Raw genomic sequence first — 24,006 nt, 5'->3', positions numbered from 1 at the left:
TTGGGACATCATTGATGTAGATCAGGAAAAGAGTTGGGCCCAAGATGGACCCCTGGGGGACTCCAGCATTAATACTGTGGGCCTCTGATTTCTGCCCATCAACCACTACTCTTATGAACCTATCAGAGAGAAATGATTTAATTATTGAGAAAACATTTCCAGTTATACCGTAGCTGGAAATCTTGTGAAGTAGGCCCTTATGCCAAACATTATCGAAAGCCTTTGATATGTCAAGAGAAATTGCTCTAGAAAACAAGCCTTTGTAGAGAGATTCATTTATCCTATAGGATATACCTGTTAACACATCAGCTGTAGATCTAGCAGAACGGAAACCACTAAGGAGGTTATTTCTGCTGAGGTGGTTGACTAATTCTTTATTTAATATGGATTCCAGTAATTTACTCATGACACACAGGAGACTTATTGGTCTGTACTGAGAGGGAGATGACTTATCACCTGAGTTCTTAAATACAGGGCATACTGACGAGGTTTTCCATGGTGTTGGAAAGCACTTCTCCTTAAGGCAATGCTTAAACAGTTTTGTAAGTATGGGGGCAAGTTCAGGTCGAAGATTTTTCAACACTATAATTGGAATGCCGCTTGGGCCAGTTGCTTTACTGGAATCAAGGTTCTTGATTAGTTTGGCAACCTACTGCACAGATATTTGTATGTTGGATAGTGTGTTGTCTGTTGTAGGAGGAAATACGGGGAGTTGATGACCTTTGTCGCAGACGGTAAAGTTAGCTGCAAAGTTCTTGGCAAATAGTTTGGCCTTGTCTGATGCTGATGAGATGACCTCAGGTCCATTGATGACGGTTGGGATAGAACGCACGCATCTGTTCAGGATCCTGTTTGCTATTTGCCAAAACTGGTGAGAACCAAGCCGCTGCTCAGCTACTTTGGATTTGATGGACTGAGCATATAGCTCTCTTGCATTTTTATTACTCTTTTACAGTGGTCTCGTCTGGTGTTAATTATTTTTCGTACCATTAAGAGGGACTTATTTAATAGGATTAGTGATATCGATTGGTAATAGGATTCGATGTCAAAAGAAAGAAATTTAAGATTATTTTTATTTTGAATGTTTGAAAACCAATCAATTACCTGGATGAAAGATTGCCATAGTGGGTATTTTATTAGGGATTTAATTTTAGGGATAGTTCTATCTAGGATATTTTTACTAACTAATTCTATATCTGATTTTGAGTAACAGATGGGTATAATTGCAGGGTTTATATTAAAGTCCTGTTTATGATTCTTTAAAGAAAATCTCGGGGTGCCCGGTAGTTTTATTTCCATGTATTTATCTATTTTAAGTTTAGTTAACATATTTTTTGTTTCCTTATTTATTCTATTTAATGCTGACTTATTTGGTTTTTATAGTTTTTAATAAGTTCCTTATATAATCCATGGTATGATGTTATCTGCTGGGACTTATATATATGCCTATCGTGCTTATTATATATCTACATTACAATGAGCACTGTTTTCTGTTCCTTTCTTTTAATTGTATTAATGAATTTACTAATACATTAAAATATAATCTGCTCTTTAGACTGTTGTTCTAATCCCCTTAATATATATATATGTGTGTGTGTGTGTGTGTGTGTGTGTGTGTGTGTGTGTGTGTGTGTGTGTGTGTGTGTGTGTGTGAGAGAGAGAGTTCCCTAATGACTCGGAAATGGCTGGGAAATTTTTTAAATTTCACCCGTAAGTACTTGATATGTCGTAGGTTTTCTATGCGAATGCCTCTGACAAGTGTCGAAAATCGATAATTGAAAAAATACAATTAAAAAAAGAAGTTAGATTATGACCAAATTTAACGCTTGACCAAATTTAATGAACAGTTAGTTGTTTGATAAGGCAGGGGCGCGTTAGAAATGAATGTTTTTGTTTAGAGCAAAAATGGCCCATGTCTTTTACGTTTTAAACTTTCAGTGAAGCCATTATTTACAAATGATTTTATATAATCAACAGTAGATTGTATTGTGGACTAAATAACTGCAGAGGGGCATAAGGTAGGCTCTCTCTACAATGCTAGATATCTACTTACGCTTGAAATTATCCTGTACCTCTATAACGTCACCATGTATGGAGTATTGTTGTCACATTTTGGCTGGTGCATCTGCTACTAGTCTCTCACTCCTGGAGGGTTTCAAAGAGAGTCGCCAACCTGAACTGTCATCTAGGCTTCAGCCTCTATCCCATCGACGAAATGTTGCATCTCTCTGCCTGTTCTACAAGTATTTTAACGGTGAATGCTCTGACGAACTACAAGCACTTGTACCCCCTCGACGTAAATACTCCCGACAAACCGGACAAGCAGCTAAATTCCACTACTACACAGTAGAGATTCCTAGGTGTAAGAAAGCCTTCTACTCCAATAGTTCCTTCCCCAGAACCGTTAGACATTGGAACTCCCTTCCCAGCTTCTGCTTCCCCAACTGTACTGACATGCAGAAGTTCAAGTGTAATATGAACAGACATCTTGCTACTCATCTCCCTTCATAATATTCCTACAACTTATGTCCCCGGTAGTAGCCCCCTACTTCAAAGTGGCACTGTGCTTTTTGGGAGTGAAAATTGAATTTTAAAAAATGTGAAGTTTCTTTACTGTACACTCCGGGAGGCCCCAAACTAGAGCAGACAATCAATGGATTTGACAAAAGATAGACGATTTAACCGATTTCAATGACAATAAAAGTATAAAGGGTGGAACATTCGTTGATCATCATTCAATCCTGGATAACGTCGGGTCTCACTGCTAGCATATATATATATATATATATATATATATATATATATATATATATATATATATATGTATGTATGTATATATATATATATATATATATATGTATATGTATATATATATAATTATTTGGTCTGGAGACCAATTAAAGATACGGTTTGAGTGTTAGGTAAATAGTGAGACAAGATCAGTCGCGGTGGAAACTTGAGTTAGATTATTTAAATGGGCAACTCAATAGGAATTTATTCACATTAAACTTAAGACGATTATGCTATAATCAGTCGGAAAGCATTATTTTAACCGAGAGTGTATGCTCGTTTAAAATAAACGTTAAACTTTATAAAGGTGACAGCCACAGTAACTAATAAAATTGGTACACAAAAAAGGATTTTTTAATCCCATCCTATGTTCTAATACATTTTGAAACCACATGTATACTCTCTGTGTGCTTTTGGTTGTATATTTTACAGCATATCAACGGTTTGGGAGTAATTTAATATCAAATCCGATCATTTTTATGAATGATTAAACTACCCGTGACCTGTTGGGTCAGTATATGTTATAGCTAGCTATGGAATAGTGAGTATACAGAATTAATGTATAAACGCGCAAAAATTGAATGCACACATGTGCTAGCAAACATGGTGACCAGTGTAAACAATACGTTCAATGTATTCGATAATAATTTCTTAACATCATTGCCCTTAGATTAAATGAAAAAGCCTTTTTATAATCCGTTGAAAAATTTTTTTTAAATTAAAAGAAAAAATAATACAAGGAGTGAGTGTGCGTTGTACAAGCCCACCCTAGTTTTGGGGTGTGCGCGTGTGTTATTATAGTGCCAATAACATGGTACCATTATAACAAATTAAAATATGCAAGTCAAATTTGAATGTTAAATTAAATTTTATTTAGGTCCAACTTTTAATATCCCACAAGATAGCTTTATATGCTACATAATTGTAATGGATAGGTGATGTCTGCATGTAAGCAAGCTTATCCCGCAAATTCTAATATTGCTACAGAAATTAATGTTAAAAATGCTTATTTTGGAGTTTTGGGTTTTTTTTGGGTTTTTTTTTTTTTGCAGGATTCCAACAACGAAATCTACCAACGGATGTGGGCCTTCATGAAATCCAACCCCAGTGTATTCGTCCAATCGGTCCGAGAAGGGGTTGAAAGGGTCCGAAATTCAAAGGGAAAATATGCCTTTCTATTGGAGTCTTCGAGCAACATCTACCTGAATAACCGCAAACCTTGCGACACTATGATGGTCGGTGGAACTCTTGACTCGAAAGGATTTGGAATCGCAACACCTAAAGGTTCCGCAATCAGGTAAAATAGTTTTCCATCCTCAAAAGTAGGCATACATAAGACGGATTGGTTGGAAGTTGAGTAGGTAGTGCTTAACTAGAAAAACGATTAAAGAATGTTAATTCATGCAGTTGATGAATTTCCTTAAGAACAAAACAAATACACGTTTATGCGGCTTATTTGCCATAACGATCTTCAGATTATTCCTCTTAGAGAGTTGTTATTGACAATGTTGAACGTCCTATCCAGCTTGGCTTGTAATTAAATTACAATAAATAAAAACTGTTTGACATTTATTGCTGAAATTTTGTGTCAAAAGTTAAACATAGAATAGTTATTTGTATCGAATGTGGTTAAGTTGTAGAAACGATTGTGAATTTTATTATCGATTTTGGGTCATCATACTAATATTCATTGCTGTCTTTTTCGACATAGTTCATTTGAACAACTTTCTTAATTACGTCCATGAAAAGCGTTACATAAAACATTTACACTCTTAAAAACTATCTCCATATCTTTTTACCAACACATGTATTATTATATATTTCATGTGCTCAGAATTTAAATTCACTACTCATGAATTCTTAATCTTGATAAAATAGCAAAGATTTTAATTTTGAAACAACAATATCTTATTAATTGCTACTTATATGTTTACATTTATAATAACGATTATGCTGAACACAAGCTTCTATTATACAAAGGAGAAATATTAGTACCTTTACAAATTTGATTCATTTTACTTCAGTCGAAGTTCTCAGGAATCAAGGGGCACCTTACTCTATTGTATTTATCTATATAAGATACTTAGATATTCAAATGTTCCATGAAAGTTATATTTTACCTCTGAAATACCGAGTTTATAAAGAAGTTAAGAACATAATTTCCCTCTCCCCAATTGACCATTTTTATATGTTATAGTGTATCGTTCTTTTTAGTCTCTTAATCTTAATGGATTCCAGAACAAGAATACATCTAGTCTGGTGGAGTATCCAGCTCGGTACTGTTACTTGAGGTAACATCACTTGGAGAAGGTGCACTATTCCTCATAAAAGCCAGTGTGGGTTAGCCATATTGAGAAGATCTTATTTAGGCCACGATTGTGTGATTTTAAATATTTAATCAGGGTTTACTTCTGATAAAAAGTATCCTTATGCCAGGTTGTACTGTACAAATTTTAGACACTTGACTAAGCAATCAAGTTCTCGGTAGAACAAATGCATGTCATATATATATAATTCGATTAATCATTAGATTCTTGGAAATAATTCAAATAAGAGTTTAAATATACTAATTGTGTAGTCTATATTGGTAATCATTAAATTAATTGCCCTCATTATTGCTCATTTCTTTTTATTGAAAAAAAACTCGTCGAAAAAGTTCATTTGACGCCCATTTTCACAACATATATTATTTTTGTTTTTCATGCTTCTTTGTTTATCTGCCTTTTTAAAATTCTTCAATTTAACTTAAAAACACCTTGCATAGAAAATTTAAATCATTAATATAATATTTACACTATTAACATACAAATCAAATTTTGTTAAATATTTCACCTAATACTTTCCAAATATTTCCTACGATGTCTTCCTTTTCCAATTTTTTTCTAAATTCATCTAACTCCATATCTCAAACTCATAGTTGCACAAGTTGTTATGCCTGCCCTGCATTATTTAATTAAATCGAACACTTTGCTCCAAAATATATTTATCGACATTAAATGAACAAAAAGGGTTAATATGTTGTAAAACAAAAACAATCAAACAACCAACCAAAATATATTTAATTGAATCTAACAATTTGCTCCGAAATATATTTAAATAAATCAGGGAATTTGCTCCAAAATATATCTTTAATTCAATCGGGCAATTTCCTCCAAAATATATTCAATTCTATTGGATTATTTACACCAAAATATATTTAATTCAATCGAACAATTTGCTCCAAAATATATTTAATTAAATTTAACAAATGGCCAAAAATTTAATCGAACAATTTGCTCCGAGATATATTTAATTTAATCGAACAATTCGCTCCAAAATATATTTAATTTAACTGTAAAATATGCATCAAAATATATTTAATATAATTGGAAAATTTGATAGTAAATATATTTAATTCAATCGAAGAATTTTCTCCCAAATACATTCAATTTAATCGAACAATATTCTTCGAAAAGTTTGCTCCAAAATATATTTAATATTATCGAACAATTTGCTAAAAAAATATTTAATTTAATCGACCAATTTGCTTCAAAATATAATTAAATTAATTAAAAATTTGCTTCAAAATATATTTAAATTAATCAGAATAATGTGCTTCGAAATATATTTAATTTAATTTAAAGATTTGATTTAATTTAACAGTTGCCTTCTAAATGATTAAATATTTAATGGAACAATTTTATTTAAAATATATTTGATTAAGTCGAAACATTTTCTTCAAAATATATTTAATTTTATCGAACAATTTGCTCAAAAATATATGTAATTTCATTGAACGGTTTCTTAAAAATATATTTAATCGAACAATTTGCTCCAAAATATACTTAATTTAATTTAACAATTTGCTCCACAAATATATATTAAATTACACAATTTGCTTCAAAATATATTAAATTTAATCGAAAAATTTGCTTTAAAATGTATTCAATTTGTATGGACAATATGCGCCATAATATGTTTAATTTAATCGAACAATTTGGTTCAAAATATATTTAATTTTATTTAACCATGTGCTCAAAAATATATTTAATTTAATCGAACAATTTACTCCAAAATACATGTAATTTAATCGAACAATTTTAATCAAAATATGTTAAATTTAATTAAACAATGTGCTCCAAAATACATATATTTCATCGAAAAATTTCCTTACAAATAAATATTTAATTGAATCGAACAATTTGCTCCAAAACATATTTAATTTAACTGAACAATTTTCTTCAAAAAATATTTGATATTATCGAAAAATTTGCTTCAGAATATATATATACTTTAATCGAACAATTTGCTGCAGAATATATTTAATTTAATCGAATAAATTTCTTTAAAATATTTTTAATTTAATAGTACTACTTGCTCTAAAATATATTTGATTTAATTGAACAGTTTGCTCCAAAATATATTCATTTTCATCGAACAATTTGCTCAAAAATATATTTAATTTTATTGAACGATTTCTTAAAAATATATTTAATCGAACAATTTGCTCAAAAATATACATAATTCAATTTAATAATTTGCTCCAAAATTATTAAATTTGCTTCAAAATATTTAAATCGATTTAATCGAACAATTTGCTCCAAAATATATTTAATTTAATCGAACAATTGGCTCCAAGATATTTCTAATTTAATCGAAAAATTTTCTCTCAAATATATTTAATTGAATAGAAGTATTTGCTTCAAAATATATTTAATTTAATCGAACAATTTCTCCTAAATATATTTAATTTAATCGAACAATTAGCTTAAAAATATATTTAATTTAATAGACCAATTTGCTTTAACATGTATTTAATTTAATACGAAAAATTTTCTTTAAAATATATTTAATTTAATCGAATAATTAGCTCCAAACATATTAAATTTAATCGAAAAATTTGCTTCCAAATATATTTAATTTAATCGACAAACTTGCTGCAAAATATATATAATTTAATTGAACAATTTGCTTCAAAATATATTAAATTTAATCGAAAGATTTTCTTCAAAATATATTTAATTTAATCGAAAAATTCGCTCTCCAAAAAATATTATTTAATCGAACAATTTTTTTCAAAATATATTTAATTTAACTGAACAATTTTCTTTAAAATATATTTAATTTTATTAAACAATTTACCTCAAAATATATTTAATCTAAACGAAAAATCTTTCATAAAATATATTTAATTTAATCGAACAATTTTCTTCAAAATATATACAATTTAATCGGAAATTTGCTCCAAAATTTATATAATGTTATCGAACAATTTGCTTCAAAATATATTTAATAAAACTGATCAATTTTCTTCAAAATATATTTAATTTAATGGAAAAGTTTGCTTCAAAATATATTTAATTTAATCGAACAATTGGCTCCAAAATATATTTAATTCATATCGAAAAATTCGTTCTAAAATATAATTAATTTAATCAAACAATTTGCTTCAAAATATATTTAATTTAATCGAAAAATTTTCTCCAAAATATATTTAATTTAATCGAACAATATGCTTAAAAATATATTTAATTTAATCCAACAATTTGCTTCAAAATATATTTAATTTAATCGGACAATTTGCTTCAAAATATATTTAATTTAATCGAAAAATTAGGTTCAAATTACATTTAATTTAATCGAACAATTTGCTTCAAAATATATTTAATTTAATCGAAAAATTTGCTTCAAAATATATTTAATTTAATCGAAAAATTTGCTTCAAACTATATTACTCATTTGTCAATAATATTGAAATTCTTAATAAATCGAGTTGTTTTGTTAACGTATTGCAATTAGATTTTAATATATTTTATCGATTCACTTCTTTTCTAGAGATACTGTCACCCTTGCTGTTCTCGAGTTAAAAGAGGAGGGGTCACTCCACAAGCTATACCAGAAATGGTGGTACGAGAAAGGCCAATGTGGATTTGACTCAGGAAATGTAAGTAAATGTTTTTATACTAACCATACGTTTCAAATAAACGTTTATATCCTAAATATTTAAAGTTTCATTTTGAGTCCGTCGTAAAGTGAGTCGTGTGACTGCATATTTAAGCCTGATAATGGGACGATGATCCACAAAGTTATCTGAACCTTACTTCACCATATTGTATGAAGTATGCTCGAAGTTATTCTATAGGAATGTTGATCACTCAAAACCTATTTATCGGATCAGGCTTAAATTTTGTATTGTGATTAATGTTATTAAACCAGATCAGATGCATGCACCAAATTTCGAAACATCAAATTCCGTTAAAATGTCTACTATGATCAAAATTTTCAAGATAAAAATTCAAGGTCATATAAGATGAGCCAAGTAGCATGAATGAACAGAACTGGAATTATCGCCAAAAGCGGAACTTTCAGATTTATCGTCATCTTGATTTTGTTATTTGTCCTTGATCTTCAAAAATCAAATTAGTTTGAAGTTAAACCATAAACAATAATTTGATGAAGTATTGGTGACGATTGCCACCAAACAATCAAACATATGCAGTAACAAGCCAGCAAACTCGATGTAAAACATAACTTAGCATAGGAGAAACTAGCTTTCTTTCGCTGAACATTTTAATATGATATTTTATTCTTTATAGTATAATCTAACAACCCACAACATAACTAGTGTTTTCTCATTAAATATTTTATGCTGTGAAATTTATTCTCCAAGCCCTAAATGACCTTAAGTCGCGCAATAGTATTCTTTTAAATGTTTTTTATGTCGCGGTTTTCTGCTTAACCTTAATGTTAAATGAGATGCCTACTATAAAGGCTGTTCGGTATTGATCGAATGAATATAGATACGGTCCGATTCCTCAACACATGATTTGTATGATTTGTTGGTATGAGCCATAAATACGGACGAGTAAAATAGCCTGGGAGCGATGTTAAAAGATAGTCTAAAGCTTAAGCATATCACGTACAAGATTGTATTACAAGATTGTATTACGATTTTTTATTACAAGATTGTATTACAAGATTGTATTACAAGATTGTATTACGATATTTTATTACACGATTGTATTACGATATTTTATTACACGATTGTATTACAAGATTGTATTACAAGATTGTATTACAAGATTGTATTACGATATTTTATTACAAGATTGTATTACAAGATTGTATTACAAGACTGTATTACGATATTTTATTACAAGAATGTATTACAAGATTGTATTACGATATTTTATTACAAGATTGTATTACAAGATTGTATCACAAGATTGTATTACAAGATTGTATTACGATATTTTATTACAAGATTGTATTACAAGATTGTATTACGATTTTTTATTACAAGATTGTATTACAAGATTGTATTACAAGATTGTATTACGATATTTTATTACAAGATTGTATTACGATATTTTATTACACGATTGTATTACAAGATTGTATTACAAGATTGTATTACAAGATTGTATTACGATATTTTATTACAAGATTGTATTACAAGATTGTATTACAAGACTGTATTACGATATTTTATTACAAGAATGTATTACAAGATTGTATTACGATATTTTATTACAAGATTGTATTACAAGATTGTATCACAAGATTGTATTACAAGATTGTATTACGATATTTTATTACAAGATTGTATTACAAGATTGTATTACGATATTTTATTAAAAGATTGTATTACAAGATTGTATTACAAGATTGTATTGCAAGATTGTATTACGATATTTTATTACAAGATTGCGATTTTAGATTTTATTACAACAGATCGAATTACAAGATTGCATCGTAGATTGTATTGCCTGATTGTATTTTTGAACTGTATTACTAGATTGCATTACAAAATTGTATCACAAGATTGTATTACAAACTTATATTACAAGATTGTATTAATAAATTGTATAAGAAAATTGTATTACTAAATTCTATTACAACATTCTACTATTAGATCGTATTACAAGATTGTATTACGAGACTGTATTACAAGAATGTATTAGAAGATTGTATAAATACATTGTATTATAATTGTATTACTTGATTGTATTATAATTGTATTAGTTGATTGTATAAATAGGTTGAATTACGATTGTATTACTTGATTTTATAAATAGATTGAATTACGAAAAACGGGAAAGATAAAGGAAAGAAATAAATGAACAAATATTGGAATTGAAAAAATTATATTTAGAGCAACAAAACCAGTCAGATAAAAAAAATGGATTTGATAACGTGTTTTAGTGAATAAGGATAGCGGAGAAGAAACCAGCACAGATTTTTCTCAAAATGCGATCTGGTCAGCTATTAATGCATTTCACTATGCTCATGAGGAAGACCTAACGTTTGAGGCATATTTCAGAAGATTTGAAGACCTTCTTAAAATTGAATGCAGTGCATGGAAGGATCAAAAGAAGGTTCGTTTATTGCTACGGAAGTTAGGTACATCCGAACATAACAAATTCGTTGACTACATTTCACCAAGAAAAACCAACGACTTGTCGTTTGACGAGGCAGTCAAACTATTAATGGAGTTATACTGTCAAAAAAGAATCCTTTTTCATAAAAGATGGAAATGCATGAATCTTACACGTAAGGAGAGTCAGAACTATACGACATTTGCGTCTATAGTTAATAAGCACTGTGACGATTTCAAATTTTCGTCATTAACGGCGGACAATTTCAAATGCTTAATATTCACACAAGGGTTAATATCCACAAAAGACGCCGATATAAGACGTCGTGCTCTAAATAAATTGGAATTAGAACCTGGTTTGACGCTTCAGAAACTGGCTGAAGACTGTCAGCGGTTCGTGGCAATGAAGCAAGATTCCCGAAACAAAGAGGAAGCTGGTATTTAAAAAAAATACGCTTCAAAAATAAAGAACGTCCGTCCGCCAGCAATTAACAACGAAGAGGCAAAAATAACCCTTCACAAAATTACCAGGATTGACAAAATCCTAGGACCCCTTGTAGCAAATGTGGAGGACCTCATGGGTACAATGCATGTCGGTACCAAAAGAAAATAACATGTGACCTATGCAAGTGTGCGGGGCACAATGTCTCATACTGCAGAGCAAAAGTAGCAAAAAGAGCTACGTAAAAACTGCAAAAATGGACTCTTCATCAACAGAGAACATAAGGAAGTATGTTGCAGTGAGAATTAGAAATAAAGAAGTAAAACTGTAGCTCGATTCAGGGTCGAATTTATCAATTATAAATGAAAATTTGGAAGAGAATAGGAAAGCCCACGATGACAAAGACGAATAAAGTCGCAAGATCGGTAACTGGTTAAAAAATAAATTTTGAGGGTGAGCTAGTTATTAAGGTGCCACTAAAAAGAACGACAAAAACGCTAAAAGTGTTCGTTTTAACGAACGCAGCGAACTTATTCGGGACCGATTGGATTCAGGAATTTGAATTGTGGGGCGCGAGTGATTTTTGTCACAAAGTCGAAAACCTAACGGCCGAAGAAACTCAAAAAAGATCTCAAAAAGTCTTTCTCAGGTGTTTTCTCCGAAAAGCTTGGATGCTGCACAAAAATAAAGGCGAGATTCGAATTGCTGGACAAAACAAAACTAAGATTCAAAAAGCTACGGAGCGTACCCTTCGCTTCGAGGGATAAATAGAAAAAGAATTGGACAGATCAGTTAACACTTGGATTTTAACCCCTATTAACTACAGTGAGTGGACATCTCCCACCGTATACGTGAAAAAAATTTAAAGCGATTAGGGTATGCGCGGACTTTTCGACCGGGTTGAATGCGGCGCTCAAGGACCATCACTACTCACTACAAAACCCAGATGAAATATTCGCTAAGTTAAATGGCGGAAAATATTTTTCTCAAATATACTTAAGCGAAGCGTATCTACAAATACCAGTAAAGGAAGATAGCTCGAAACGGTTGTGTATCTCAACGCACAAAAGACTTCATAAATTCAATAGATTAGCATTTGGTATAAAATTAGCACCTGCAATTTTCCAACACGTAATTGATACTTTGCTAAGCGGTTTGGATTTCGCAATAGGCTATCTGGACGATATTCTTATGTGTAGTCAAAATGTTGAACAACATAGAGATCATGTATTTCAAATGTTTGACAGAATAAAAGAATACGACTTCACATTGAAGGAAGCAAAATGCGAATTTTTTGGAACGAATTAAATACCTGGGTCATATCATATATAAGAACGGGAGGAAACCCGATCCAGACAAGTCCACAGCTATAAAAGACATGCCAGAACCTCATAATGTAACTACATTGCACAGATTTTAGGGCTTGGGAACTATTATAAAACGTTCATTAAGAACATGCATGAATTGCATGCGCCATTGAATGTACTATTAAAAATGGATAAAAAATGGTGCTGGACGCCTGAGTGCCAGGCAGAAATAAAAGGATGTATTAATGTCAGATATATCTCTGACTTATTTCAATCCGAAACAAGAGATTATTGTCGCAACTGACGCAAGTTCTCATGGGTTCGGAGCGTGCATTCTACACAAGATGCCTGATGGGTCCACTAAGCCGATCGCCCATGCGTCAAGAACTTTACTTCCTGCTGAGAATAATTACTCCCAAATCGAAAATGAAGCACTGTGGATCATATTTGGTGTTACAAAATTCCACCGAATTTTACACGGTCGGTAAGTTTAAATTGCAAACTGACCATAAGCTGCTTATAACCATCTTTTGCTCTAAAAAAATGTCTGCCAACTTATACAGCCAACAGACTGCAAAATGGGGAACTATTCTACTGAATTACGATTTCAGTAGGGAATTTCTTACATCTGCGAAGTTAAGTCACATAGACGGATTGTCGCGATTAATCCCGAAATCAAGGGAACCGCTAGAGGACACAGTAATAGCGTCACTACATGGTGAAAAGCCCAACAACGGATTTTACAATCAGTGCTCTTCACGAATTGTTCGCAAGGTTTGGTGTGGTTGATTGTCTAGTGTCAGACAATGGCACACAATTCACTTCAGCAGATTTTAAAAGCCTTCTGCGAGGATTTCCAGGTTAACCACATAACGACGCCAACCTATCATCCCCGATCGAACAGTCAGGCAGAGCGGTTTGTAGACACATGGAAAAGAGCCCTGAAGGAGGATAAAGGAACGCCCTCAGAAAAGGCGTTACAACAGTTTTTACAAGCTTGCCAAATTACGCCAAATGAAAGGACTCCATCGAAGATGTCGCCGGCAGAGTTAATGTTCGCGATGAAAATTAGGCCGGTCTACGAAAAAATTTTACCAAAACAGGTGAAACCGCTAAATACTATAGTTCCTAAAAAGGTATTTTTCCAGGTACACAAAAATAATAACACGATGTGGGAACTAGGAAAGGTACAGAAAAGGATCGGGCGGATGGTCTACATTATCGAAGGTTCAAGATTTACGCACAAGAAACATTTAAATAATAACGGATGACGAAAGACAATCGCCTGCTGAATAACAAGAAATAATGGACAAGATATATGACTCGTTCGACTTGGTTACACCACAAGTAGCCGGACAACGCCCCTCCTCCAGGAAAAGGAAAATGACCGACCCGATAGAGATCAACCCCAGGAAAAAGAGCTATACGATCATCTCAGGGGAATGAAAAGCTCGGGAGGGGTCTGTTGTAGGGTACAAATCACCCCTATTTGAGAACTAAGTGGAATCAACCAGTCCTATGAATACCACTGGTTTCAGAGACTAAATGGGATATTCATACCATGTTTAACTGCGTACTATGAACAAATTTCTCTCATACCACTTTAGTGGCTCCTGTATTCTTTATGATAAATACCTATTATATTTTATACACTTTACACTACTTGTGGTTTCTTTCATTTGTAACCCCTAGCACGGGTCTACAACAGTATTACTAGATTGTATTAGAATGTTGTTATTGTAGACTATATTAAAATTGTATTAAAGATTAAATTACAAGATTTTATTGTTAGATATTATAACTAGATCGTATTACAGGATCGTATTACTAGATTGTATTTTTAGACCCCATTCCTTGATTGTATTACTAGATTATATAACTAGATTGTATTACTAAATTTTATTTCAAAATTGTATTACAAGATTGTATGACTAGACTGTATTACAGGTTGTATTTTAAGATTGTATTACCAGATTGTATTATCATATTGTGTAAAGGGATTGACATACAAGATTATATTACTAGATTGTAATTTTATATTGTATCCTGAATGTTATTACTAAATTGTATTACTAGAGTGGCAATATTGTTATACCAGATTGTATTACTAGATTGTAATACTTGATTGTTTAACAAGATTGTATTATTAGAATGCATTACTAAATTGCATTACTAAATTTTTTGATTGTATTATAATATAGTATTACAAGATTTTACTACTACATTGTATTAGTACATTGATTTACTAGTTTTATTACTAGATTGTATTAAGAGATTACAAGATTGTCTTATTAAAAGATATTATATTATCAGATGATTATATTACTAAATTGTATTTAAAGATTGTGTTTCAAGATTGTATTTCTAGATTATATTAAAAGATTGTATTACAAAATCGTATTGCAAGAGTGTAATACTTTATTGTATAACAAAATTTAATTACGATATTATATTACTAAATTGTATTACTGGATTTAATACTAGATTGAATTACAACATGTTAATGCAATATTGTATTACTAGATTGTATTACTAGATTATATAACTAGATAGTATTACAAGATTGTATTACTAGATTGTAATATCAGATTTTGTTACTAAATTAGTAATAAAATCTGTTTTTAACTAATTTAGTAATAAAATCTAGTTTTAACTAGATTGTATTACTGAACTATATTGCTTAATTGTATTACTAAGTAAAATTAAAAGATTGTATTATTTGCTTTTATTACATTATTTTTACAAAATTGTATTACAAGATTGTGTTAATTGATTATATTACTTCATGGTATTACTAGATTGTATGACACGATGGTATTACGAGATTGTATTCCTAGATTGTATCACAAGATTTCTTTCAAGATTGTATTACAAGATTGTATAACTGGATTGTATTACTAGATTATCTTACGAAATCGTATTACTAGATTGTATTGCTCAATTTCTGTTGCCAAGTTCGGTCAGCTACTTCAAACAAATATGTCAATTCCTAGAACCTACCAAAAATTAATACGTTTAGTTCCAACATTGATTTTACTTTACTATTAGTATTAAAAACTGGCGTATTTCAACCATTTATTACACGTTATTTTGCTTAAAGAAAAACAGTCCTTTACTTTATTCATGTCTGTTTAGTTTCTCACAGTGGTAAACAAATATCTAATTCATTCAAGTATATGTTTACTAAGATTTCACAATTTGTAGCCGACTCGTTTCATTCATTATTTATTTTTTTATCAATGAAAGAAATATGCCTATTACTTTCATTCCTTTTTCTGTCACTCAGTTAAAACTGTTGTAGAGAAAGTACTGAACTTTCTGATATAATTAACTATCCTACATACCATGTCAACAACGATAATGCAAGCCTCAAGGTATACAACTGTAGTATAAACACAGCGCGACCATTTCCCGTACATATTACAAGCCAGTTATTCAACGTGTAATTATCTACTGTATTGTTTACTGGCTTTAATAATTTGTACTTTACTAGGCGTGTCACTGTTTATCAAAGGTCATTAGGACATAAGGGTTAATAGGTGCCAGACAAACACCGTAATGATCAGTAACGAATGAACTTATGTAGGGTTTGATTATTTAAGACGACGGATCAACAAGGACTTGGTCACACTAGATTTGAAAATGATCATGTTATAGTCATGTGAGAAGCATTCAGGCGGTATTGTGTTCCACAAATGGGTAGTTGAAGAGAAGGAATTTTGCTCCTTGAATTTTTGTTTAGTTTTAGGCACAGATAGAGCGTAAGGGAAATTGATGACAATTGCCATAGCTAGACGAGTATTTGCTGCGATATTTTTAGAAGGGGGAGCTTAGGAGTGTTCAATCGAACACTTTTGTATGTTTGTCGCCTGAATCATTAAATTTTGATAACATTACAAAAACAGCTCTATAATTAGCCTGATAAATTCTTTCGAGAATCCAACAATTGCCATTATAATCTCTAGACTATTTCTGAGCTGAAAAGAATCGTCATACCATAAATACTGCATTGTTTATTTGCAATTATAAATATCTGTTGATTATTTTAGTTATTATTAAAAATAGCCGAATAACTTTATAAAAAAGATTGGAATTTTCTGTGCTTTTTTTTTCCTCAGTTTAAAAACCATCTCAATCTGTGCACTTATTATTATTTTCTGTTTTTCCTTTTTTTCGACAGGATTCAAAAAAGCGATCGCTCTCACTAAGCAATGTAGCTGGTGTTTTCTATATCTTAATCTGTGGCTTGGCATTGGCCATAGCGCTTGGGATTGTCGAATTCGTCTGCAAACTAAAATGCCGAGGTTCAAAAGTAAGTTTAATAATCTATGTTTTTCCGATCTTGAATTCAATAATTAAATCATTAAACAGTCCTACAGACATTGTTTCGAATCGAAAAATAACGCAACCTCTATTAGACGGAAACACGTCCACTTTTTTCTATATACTTTTTTCTATATACTTTTTTCTATATACTGGGAAAATCTTTGGAATATGTTTTTGCATGCATTTTCAATCATTAAAAAAGAATTGTTTATTTTATTTTTTCAAATATTAAACAAAAAATATTGTCTTACACTGAAAGTTACTCAGACTATAATTTTCATTCAAATTCTGGATTTACATTCATAATGCAATAATATTTGGCGGTGACGGTGGCTAAGTGATTAACGACACGGATTGAAAACCAGTTCGTTCCACAAAAACATTTTCATCAAATCCATATTTGACCTTGTGTCTAACCTGTTAGAGAGCAGCTAAATAAGATATTATTATTATTATTATTATTATTATTATTATTATTATTATTATTATTATTATAATAATAATAATAATAATAATAATAATAATAATAATTATTATTATTATTATTATTATTATTATTATTATTATTATAATAATAATAATAATAATAATAATAATAATAATAATAATAATAATAATAATAATAATAATAATAATAATATAAATCCTGTAGAAATTATGGGTTTTAAGCAGAGATTTTTTTGTCATCTTTTCTATCAAATTTATTAATTTTAAAAATGTGTTTTTTAATAAAAAAAAATTGTGGATTACAATATAAAAATTGTGCTGTTTAATATATATATATTTTTTTCAAACTCTGGAATTTTTTTCTTTCAATATGTGTCCTGTTGAGCGAAATATAATAATAAACACTGTGCGTCTTAACACGACTATTTTTTCTCTCTCTCTCTCTCTCTCTCTTCTTACACAGGGCGAATACATTCCCGGGCGGAAATCAGGTGACGCTTTATCAGGAGATAAAGACGGGACTGGACATCTGTGTCCGGATTACTTGCCAGAAAAAGCTGTTTCTACAGTACGTTTTCTTTAATATATATTATACTAGCATGGGTGCCCGGCGTTGCCCGGGTATTTGGAGGTGTATGTTGAGCAAAAAAAAAAAACAGTCAATTTTTTAAAACTTTGACCCCTGTTATGACCCCTTAAAATTTATTGTTTCGGGCCCAAATTATTAAGTTAGATCCATCTTCAAGGAAACTATATCTAAAATTTCAAGTGTTTAGATCCAAAATTGTTGGAGGAGTTTAGTAGAGTTCCCAAAGGTCAAATCGTGTAACTTTGACCCCTTAATCGCCAAATTTCTGACCGAAAACCAATCACATCGATTTTTCCAAATCTGAATACCCTGTATATCAAATTTCGAGTCTGTAGACTAAAAATTGACAGAGTTATTGTGTAGGGAAATGTACACAGACAGACAGACACACAGACAGATACACAGACACGTTCACTTTTATAGATATACTAGCAGGGGTGCCCGGCGTTGCTCGGGTGTTTGGAGGTGTATGCTGTGCAAAAAAAGCAAAAAAACAAAAAAAATTGGTTAATTTTTTTAAACTTTGACCCCTATTATGACCCCTTAAAATTTATAGTTTCGGGCTCAAATCACTTTATTAAGTTAGATCCACGTTCAAGGAACCTATATCTAAAATTTCAAGTGTCTAAACCCAAAATTGTCGGAGGAGTTTGGTAGAGTTCTTAAAGGTCAAATCGTTGAAATTTGACCCCTTAACAGCCAAATTTCTGGCTGACACCCGTCACATCGATTTTCCCAAATCTCAGTACCCGGTATTTCAAATTTCGAGTCTATAGACTAAAAATTGACAGAGTTATTGCGTAGGGAAATGTACACAGACAGACAGACACACAGACAGACAGACAGACACGTTCACGTTTATAGATATATAGATTTCTTTTATTCTGTTTCTCTGTTCCACTTTTTCTCATAAACTATTCGGCCGATCTGGCTGAAATTTTGTATGAGCCTTTGTTATAAAGTGCAGCAAACTAAGTTTTATGGTATCTGTCCGATGCACAGTAAGGGATTAGAAGGATTAGTAATCACACTAATACATTTACACTAGAGGTTTGCCATAAAGCACTCTTTCTAAGTTAACGGGCTATGACTTTTGCCCGTTTTAATGGCCAAAAAAGTATTATATATATATTATAAATGGATTCCAAATATATTTAAATTTAGTTTCATGAAGACTCGTATAAGGCATGATTCAGATTTTTATCACAAGTTAAAGGAATGCAAAATGAAGATAACGACGCTGGACTGATTTGTTTAATATTCAAATGACTGATTTTTTTTTTTTTCATAAATATTCATCATAATAAACTTGTGTCTTTCAAAAATGTTTACATACGAAATGTTATGATTGTATTTTTTTTAGTTTAATATCGGTAAAAACTTGGAGTTTACATACGAAATGTTATGATTGTATTTTTTTTTTTAGTTTAATATCGGTAAAAACTTGGAGTTTACATACGAAATGTTATGATTGTATTTTTTTTTAGTTTAATATCGGTAAAAACTTGGAGTTTACATACGAAATGTTATGATTGTATTTTTTTTTAGTTTAATATCGGTAAAAACTTGGAGTTTACATACGAAATGTTATGATTGTATTTTTTTTAGTTTAATATCGGTAAAAGCTTGGAGTTTACATACGAAATGTTATGATTGTATTTTTTTTAGTTTAATATCGGTAAAAACTTGGAGTTTACATACGAAATGTTATGATTGTATTTTTTTTAGTTTAATATCGGTAAAAACTTGGAGTTTACATACGAAATGTTATGATTGTATTTTTTTTTAGTTTAATATCGGTAAAAACTTGGAGTTTACATACGAAATGTTATGATTGTATTTTTTTTAGTTTAATATCGGTAAAAACTTGGAGTTTACATACGAAATGTTATGATTGTATTTTTTTTTAGTTTAATATCGGTAAAAACTTGGAGTTTACATACGAAATGTTATGATTGTATTTTTTTTTAGTTTAATATCGGTAAAAACTTGGAGTTTACATACGAAATGTTATGATTGTATTTTTTTTAGTTTAATATCGGTAAAAGCTTGGAGTTTACATACGAAATGTTATGATTGTATTTTTTTTAGTTTAATATCGGTAAAAACTTGGAGTTTACATACGAAATGTTATGATTGTATTTTTTTTAGTTTAATATCGGTAAAAACTTGGAGTTTACATACGAAATGTTATGATTGTATTTTTTTTTAGTTTAATATCGGTAAAAACTTGGAGTTTACATACGAAATGTTATGATTGTATTTTTTTTAGTTTAATATCGGTAAAAACTTGGAGTTTACATACGAAATGTTATGATTGTATTTTTTTTTAGTTTAATATCGGTAAAAACTTGGAGTTTACATACGAAATGTTATGATTGTATTTTTTTTAGTTTAATATCGGTAAAAACTTGGAGTTTACATACGAAATGTTATGATTGTATTTTTTTTTAGTTTAATATCGGTAAAAACTTGGAGTTTACATACGAAATGTTATAATTGTATTTTTTTTAGTTTAATATCGGTAAAAACTTGGAGTTTACATACGAAATGTTATGATTGTATTTTTTTTTAGTTTAATATCGGTAAAAACTTGGAGTTTACATACGAAATGTTATGATTATATTTTTTTTTAGTTTAATATCGGTAAAAACTTGGAGTTTACATACGAAATGTTATGATTGTATTTTTTTTTAGTTTAATATCGGTAAAAACTTAGAGAAATATATATATATATATATATATATATATATATATATATATATATATATATATATATATACCGGAATATGATTATCTGTCTGTGAGCCTTATACGAACTCGGAATAATAACTCAAAACCACGTGTAATTATTTCGGAAAAGTATTTATTAATTCATGTCTAATACACTTCTCACAATAGAAACCAATCTGAACGAAGACAGCAGACCTAATATATACATAAAAGGTTCGATATCATTTCAATTGAAGATTAACAAATAAATGAAAATAAAACAGAAAACTAATACATAAATTAGTTTTCCTGGTCGTTTGGAATTTGTATTCAAATGTATAAAAACCTTCAAATTATTGGATGATACGTGAAACTGTAGTAAAGATAAGTCCCTTTTAGGACTGCTAGCAACCATTGTAAAAATGTAATAAGAATACAAAAGATTCGTATGCTCAGTACATCAAGTTTAAAGTAGCTGAGCAGCAGCTTGGTTCCCACCAATTTTGGCAAATAACAAGCAGGGTCCTGAACAGAAGCGTGTCTTCTATCCTACCATCATCAATGGATTGAAGTAATTTCGTCAGCATCTGACAAAGCAAACCCTTCGCCAAGAACTTGCAACAAATTCTACCTTTTGAGATCAGAAAACATTCTATGCAACATACAAATTTCTGAAATGCAATATACAAATTTCTGAAAATTTGATTCCAGTAAAGCAACTTGCCGTGACGGCATTCAAGTCATAGTGCTCAAAAAGCTTCAACCGAAACTAGCTCCCATACTTACAAAGCCGTTTACACGTTGCCTTAAGGAGAAATGCTTCTCAACACCCTGGAAAACTTTATCAGTCTGCATCATATTTATAAGTTCTGATGCTCAGTCATCTCCCTCTCAGTACCGACCGATCAGTCTCCTGTGCTTCATGGGTAGGTTGCTGGAATTTTTGATAAATAGAAAAGTGGTTAACCACTTCAGCAAAAATAACCTCCTAAGGGGAATATAATATCAATATCTACAGCTGCAGTATTAACACAGGATTGGTGACTCTCTCGACAGGAGTTTCGTTTTTAAAGCAATAGCTCTTGACATATCGAAGGCTTTGGATAGAGTATGACATAAAGGTCTATTCGCAAGATTGACAGCTATGGAATAGCTGGAAATGCCCTCCCAATCATTAAACCCTTTTTCTCTCATAGGCTTATAAGACTAGTCGTTGATAAGTAGAAATCAAAAACTCATTGTATTAAAGCTAATGTCACTCAAGGTTTCATCCTGGGCTCAACTATCTTCCTGATCTTCATCAATGATTTCCCAAATCACATTTTAGATCATTCGTAGATATTTATGCAGACGACATAACAATCTGTGTCAACGCTTCAAAGGCCAGCAATAAAAAAGATCTTTCAGATTCTCTCTCTCTCTCTCTCTCTCTCTCTCTCTCTCTCTCTCTCTCTCTCTCTCTCTCTCTCCCTCCCTCCCTCCCTCCTAATCTTGAGGACATAGTGCAATGGGGAAAAAGCTGGTTGGTTAATTTTAATGCATCAAAAACCAAACTTCTCTCCTTTCATCATAATCATTCCACCCCCCATCACGCCCGAATTGAAATGAATGGCTCCCATTTTGGGAAAGTTTGTCTGACCTTTACTCATGATCTGAAATGGGACACATACATCAAATCGGAGGAAAAATGGTTGGATCACTCCACCACTCCAATGCTCTGTCTCTATTAGAGCCAGGTATGCCCTAAAATAGAGTACCGTTGTCACATATGAGCAGGAGCTGCTCAGCGCTACCTATCCTGCCTTAACAGAGTTCAAAACTGACGTCGAAACCTAGTAGGTGATGCCCTTTTCTCTTCCCTGCAAACTCTTTCCCACAGAAGAGACGTTACGAGCCTGTCTTTGTTCTATCGTTATTTTCATAGCAAGTGCTCGACTGTATTCTAATTTATGGTCTCCCCCTTGCTAAGCTTTCACAGAAACACTCGACTGGCTACAAACACTATATATGGTTTCCCCTACTCGCTATCTGTGCCTAAACATAAACACAAATTCCATGAACAAAGGTTCTTTCTCAGAACTGCCGGCTCGTGAAACACTGTTTCACTGGCCTGCTTCCCGGTTGAATGCAGCATAGCAGCCTTCAAATCCAATGTAAGCAAGTTCTTATATAGCGGTTCCCATAAATAATAAAGTTCTCCACAATTTACACCATAACGATTACCACACTACCACCTCACATTCCTCGAGTGGCTTTCGAGCCTTGATAAGTGGTGAATTCCAAGTAAAAAAGGTAGCATTTATCATTTATGTTTTAAAAGTTTATTGTGTGTAAAATATCTTCTGCTCTGTTCTGATTTTTTATCAATTAGTTTCCAGTATCATTCTGCATTTCTAGCGAAACTGAAACTATACTTTTTTAAAAAGTATAGTTTCAGTTTTTAAGAGCATATCATATGATACTATATAGTAATATTTCGTTTTTTCATTGATACCTGTGGTTTCAAAAACTATAGGTTATTTTGACCGTTGGATGCAAAAATATGATATGTGCTTCATTTAATTACTGATTGATGTGGTATTTCTTTAAATGTTACTGCATAGTAACACACACACACATTATATATATATGTGTGTGTGTGTGTGTGTGCGTGTGTGTGTGTGTGTGTGCATATATATAACATTGTAATGAGTTTCTGAACGAATATTGGTTTTATTTCATGTTATTTTAGACATTTTTGTCACATATTTGACTTTTATCATTTTTTATTTAAATTTTTCTTTTATATTTAACTGGCGGGGGGGTACCCGGCGTTGCCCGGTGTTTGGAGATGTGTGTGGGGGATAGATAAAAAAACCCTTATTAAAAAAAAAAGACGTTGGCCGAGTTTTTGGAGGTGTAAAAGAGAAAAAAAGTTTCAGTAGAAAGATAGGCTTCAACCCCGAACCTTTGACGCGGAGGTGGAAAGGAAATGGAAAAAAAACCTGCGACCTAACCATCTCGATCAAGGGAATACATAAATTGATAAGTGTGGTAA

At 31.1% G+C, this 24,006-nt stretch overlaps 1 protein-coding gene across 1 annotated transcript in view; it reads left to right on the top strand.

Annotated features, from left to right (window-relative positions):
* The window catches only part of LOC145242098 (glutamate receptor 2-like), a 1,575,989-nt gene that overhangs the window by 1,544,368 nt on the left and 7,615 nt on the right, over positions 1-24,006 (top strand). The window contains exons 15-18 of the mRNA XM_080105053.1: positions 3,843-4,087; positions 8,605-8,713; positions 17,076-17,207; positions 18,132-18,236. Of these exons, the coding sequence (XP_079961179.1) occupies positions 3,843-4,087; positions 8,605-8,713; positions 17,076-17,207; positions 18,132-18,236 (591 nt within the window). The remainder of the gene's footprint in view (positions 1-3,842; positions 4,088-8,604; positions 8,714-17,075; positions 17,208-18,131; positions 18,237-24,006) is intronic.

This window comes from Euprymna scolopes, chromosome 1 (genome assembly GCF_053919585.1).
Source record: "Euprymna scolopes isolate OS-2025 chromosome 1, ASM5391958v1, whole genome shotgun sequence".
NCBI classification, from domain to species: domain Eukaryota; kingdom Metazoa; phylum Mollusca; class Cephalopoda; order Sepiida; family Sepiolidae; genus Euprymna; species Euprymna scolopes.
The sequence above is the reverse complement of the archived record's forward strand: the minus strand, read 5'-3'. Positions and strand labels throughout refer to the sequence as shown.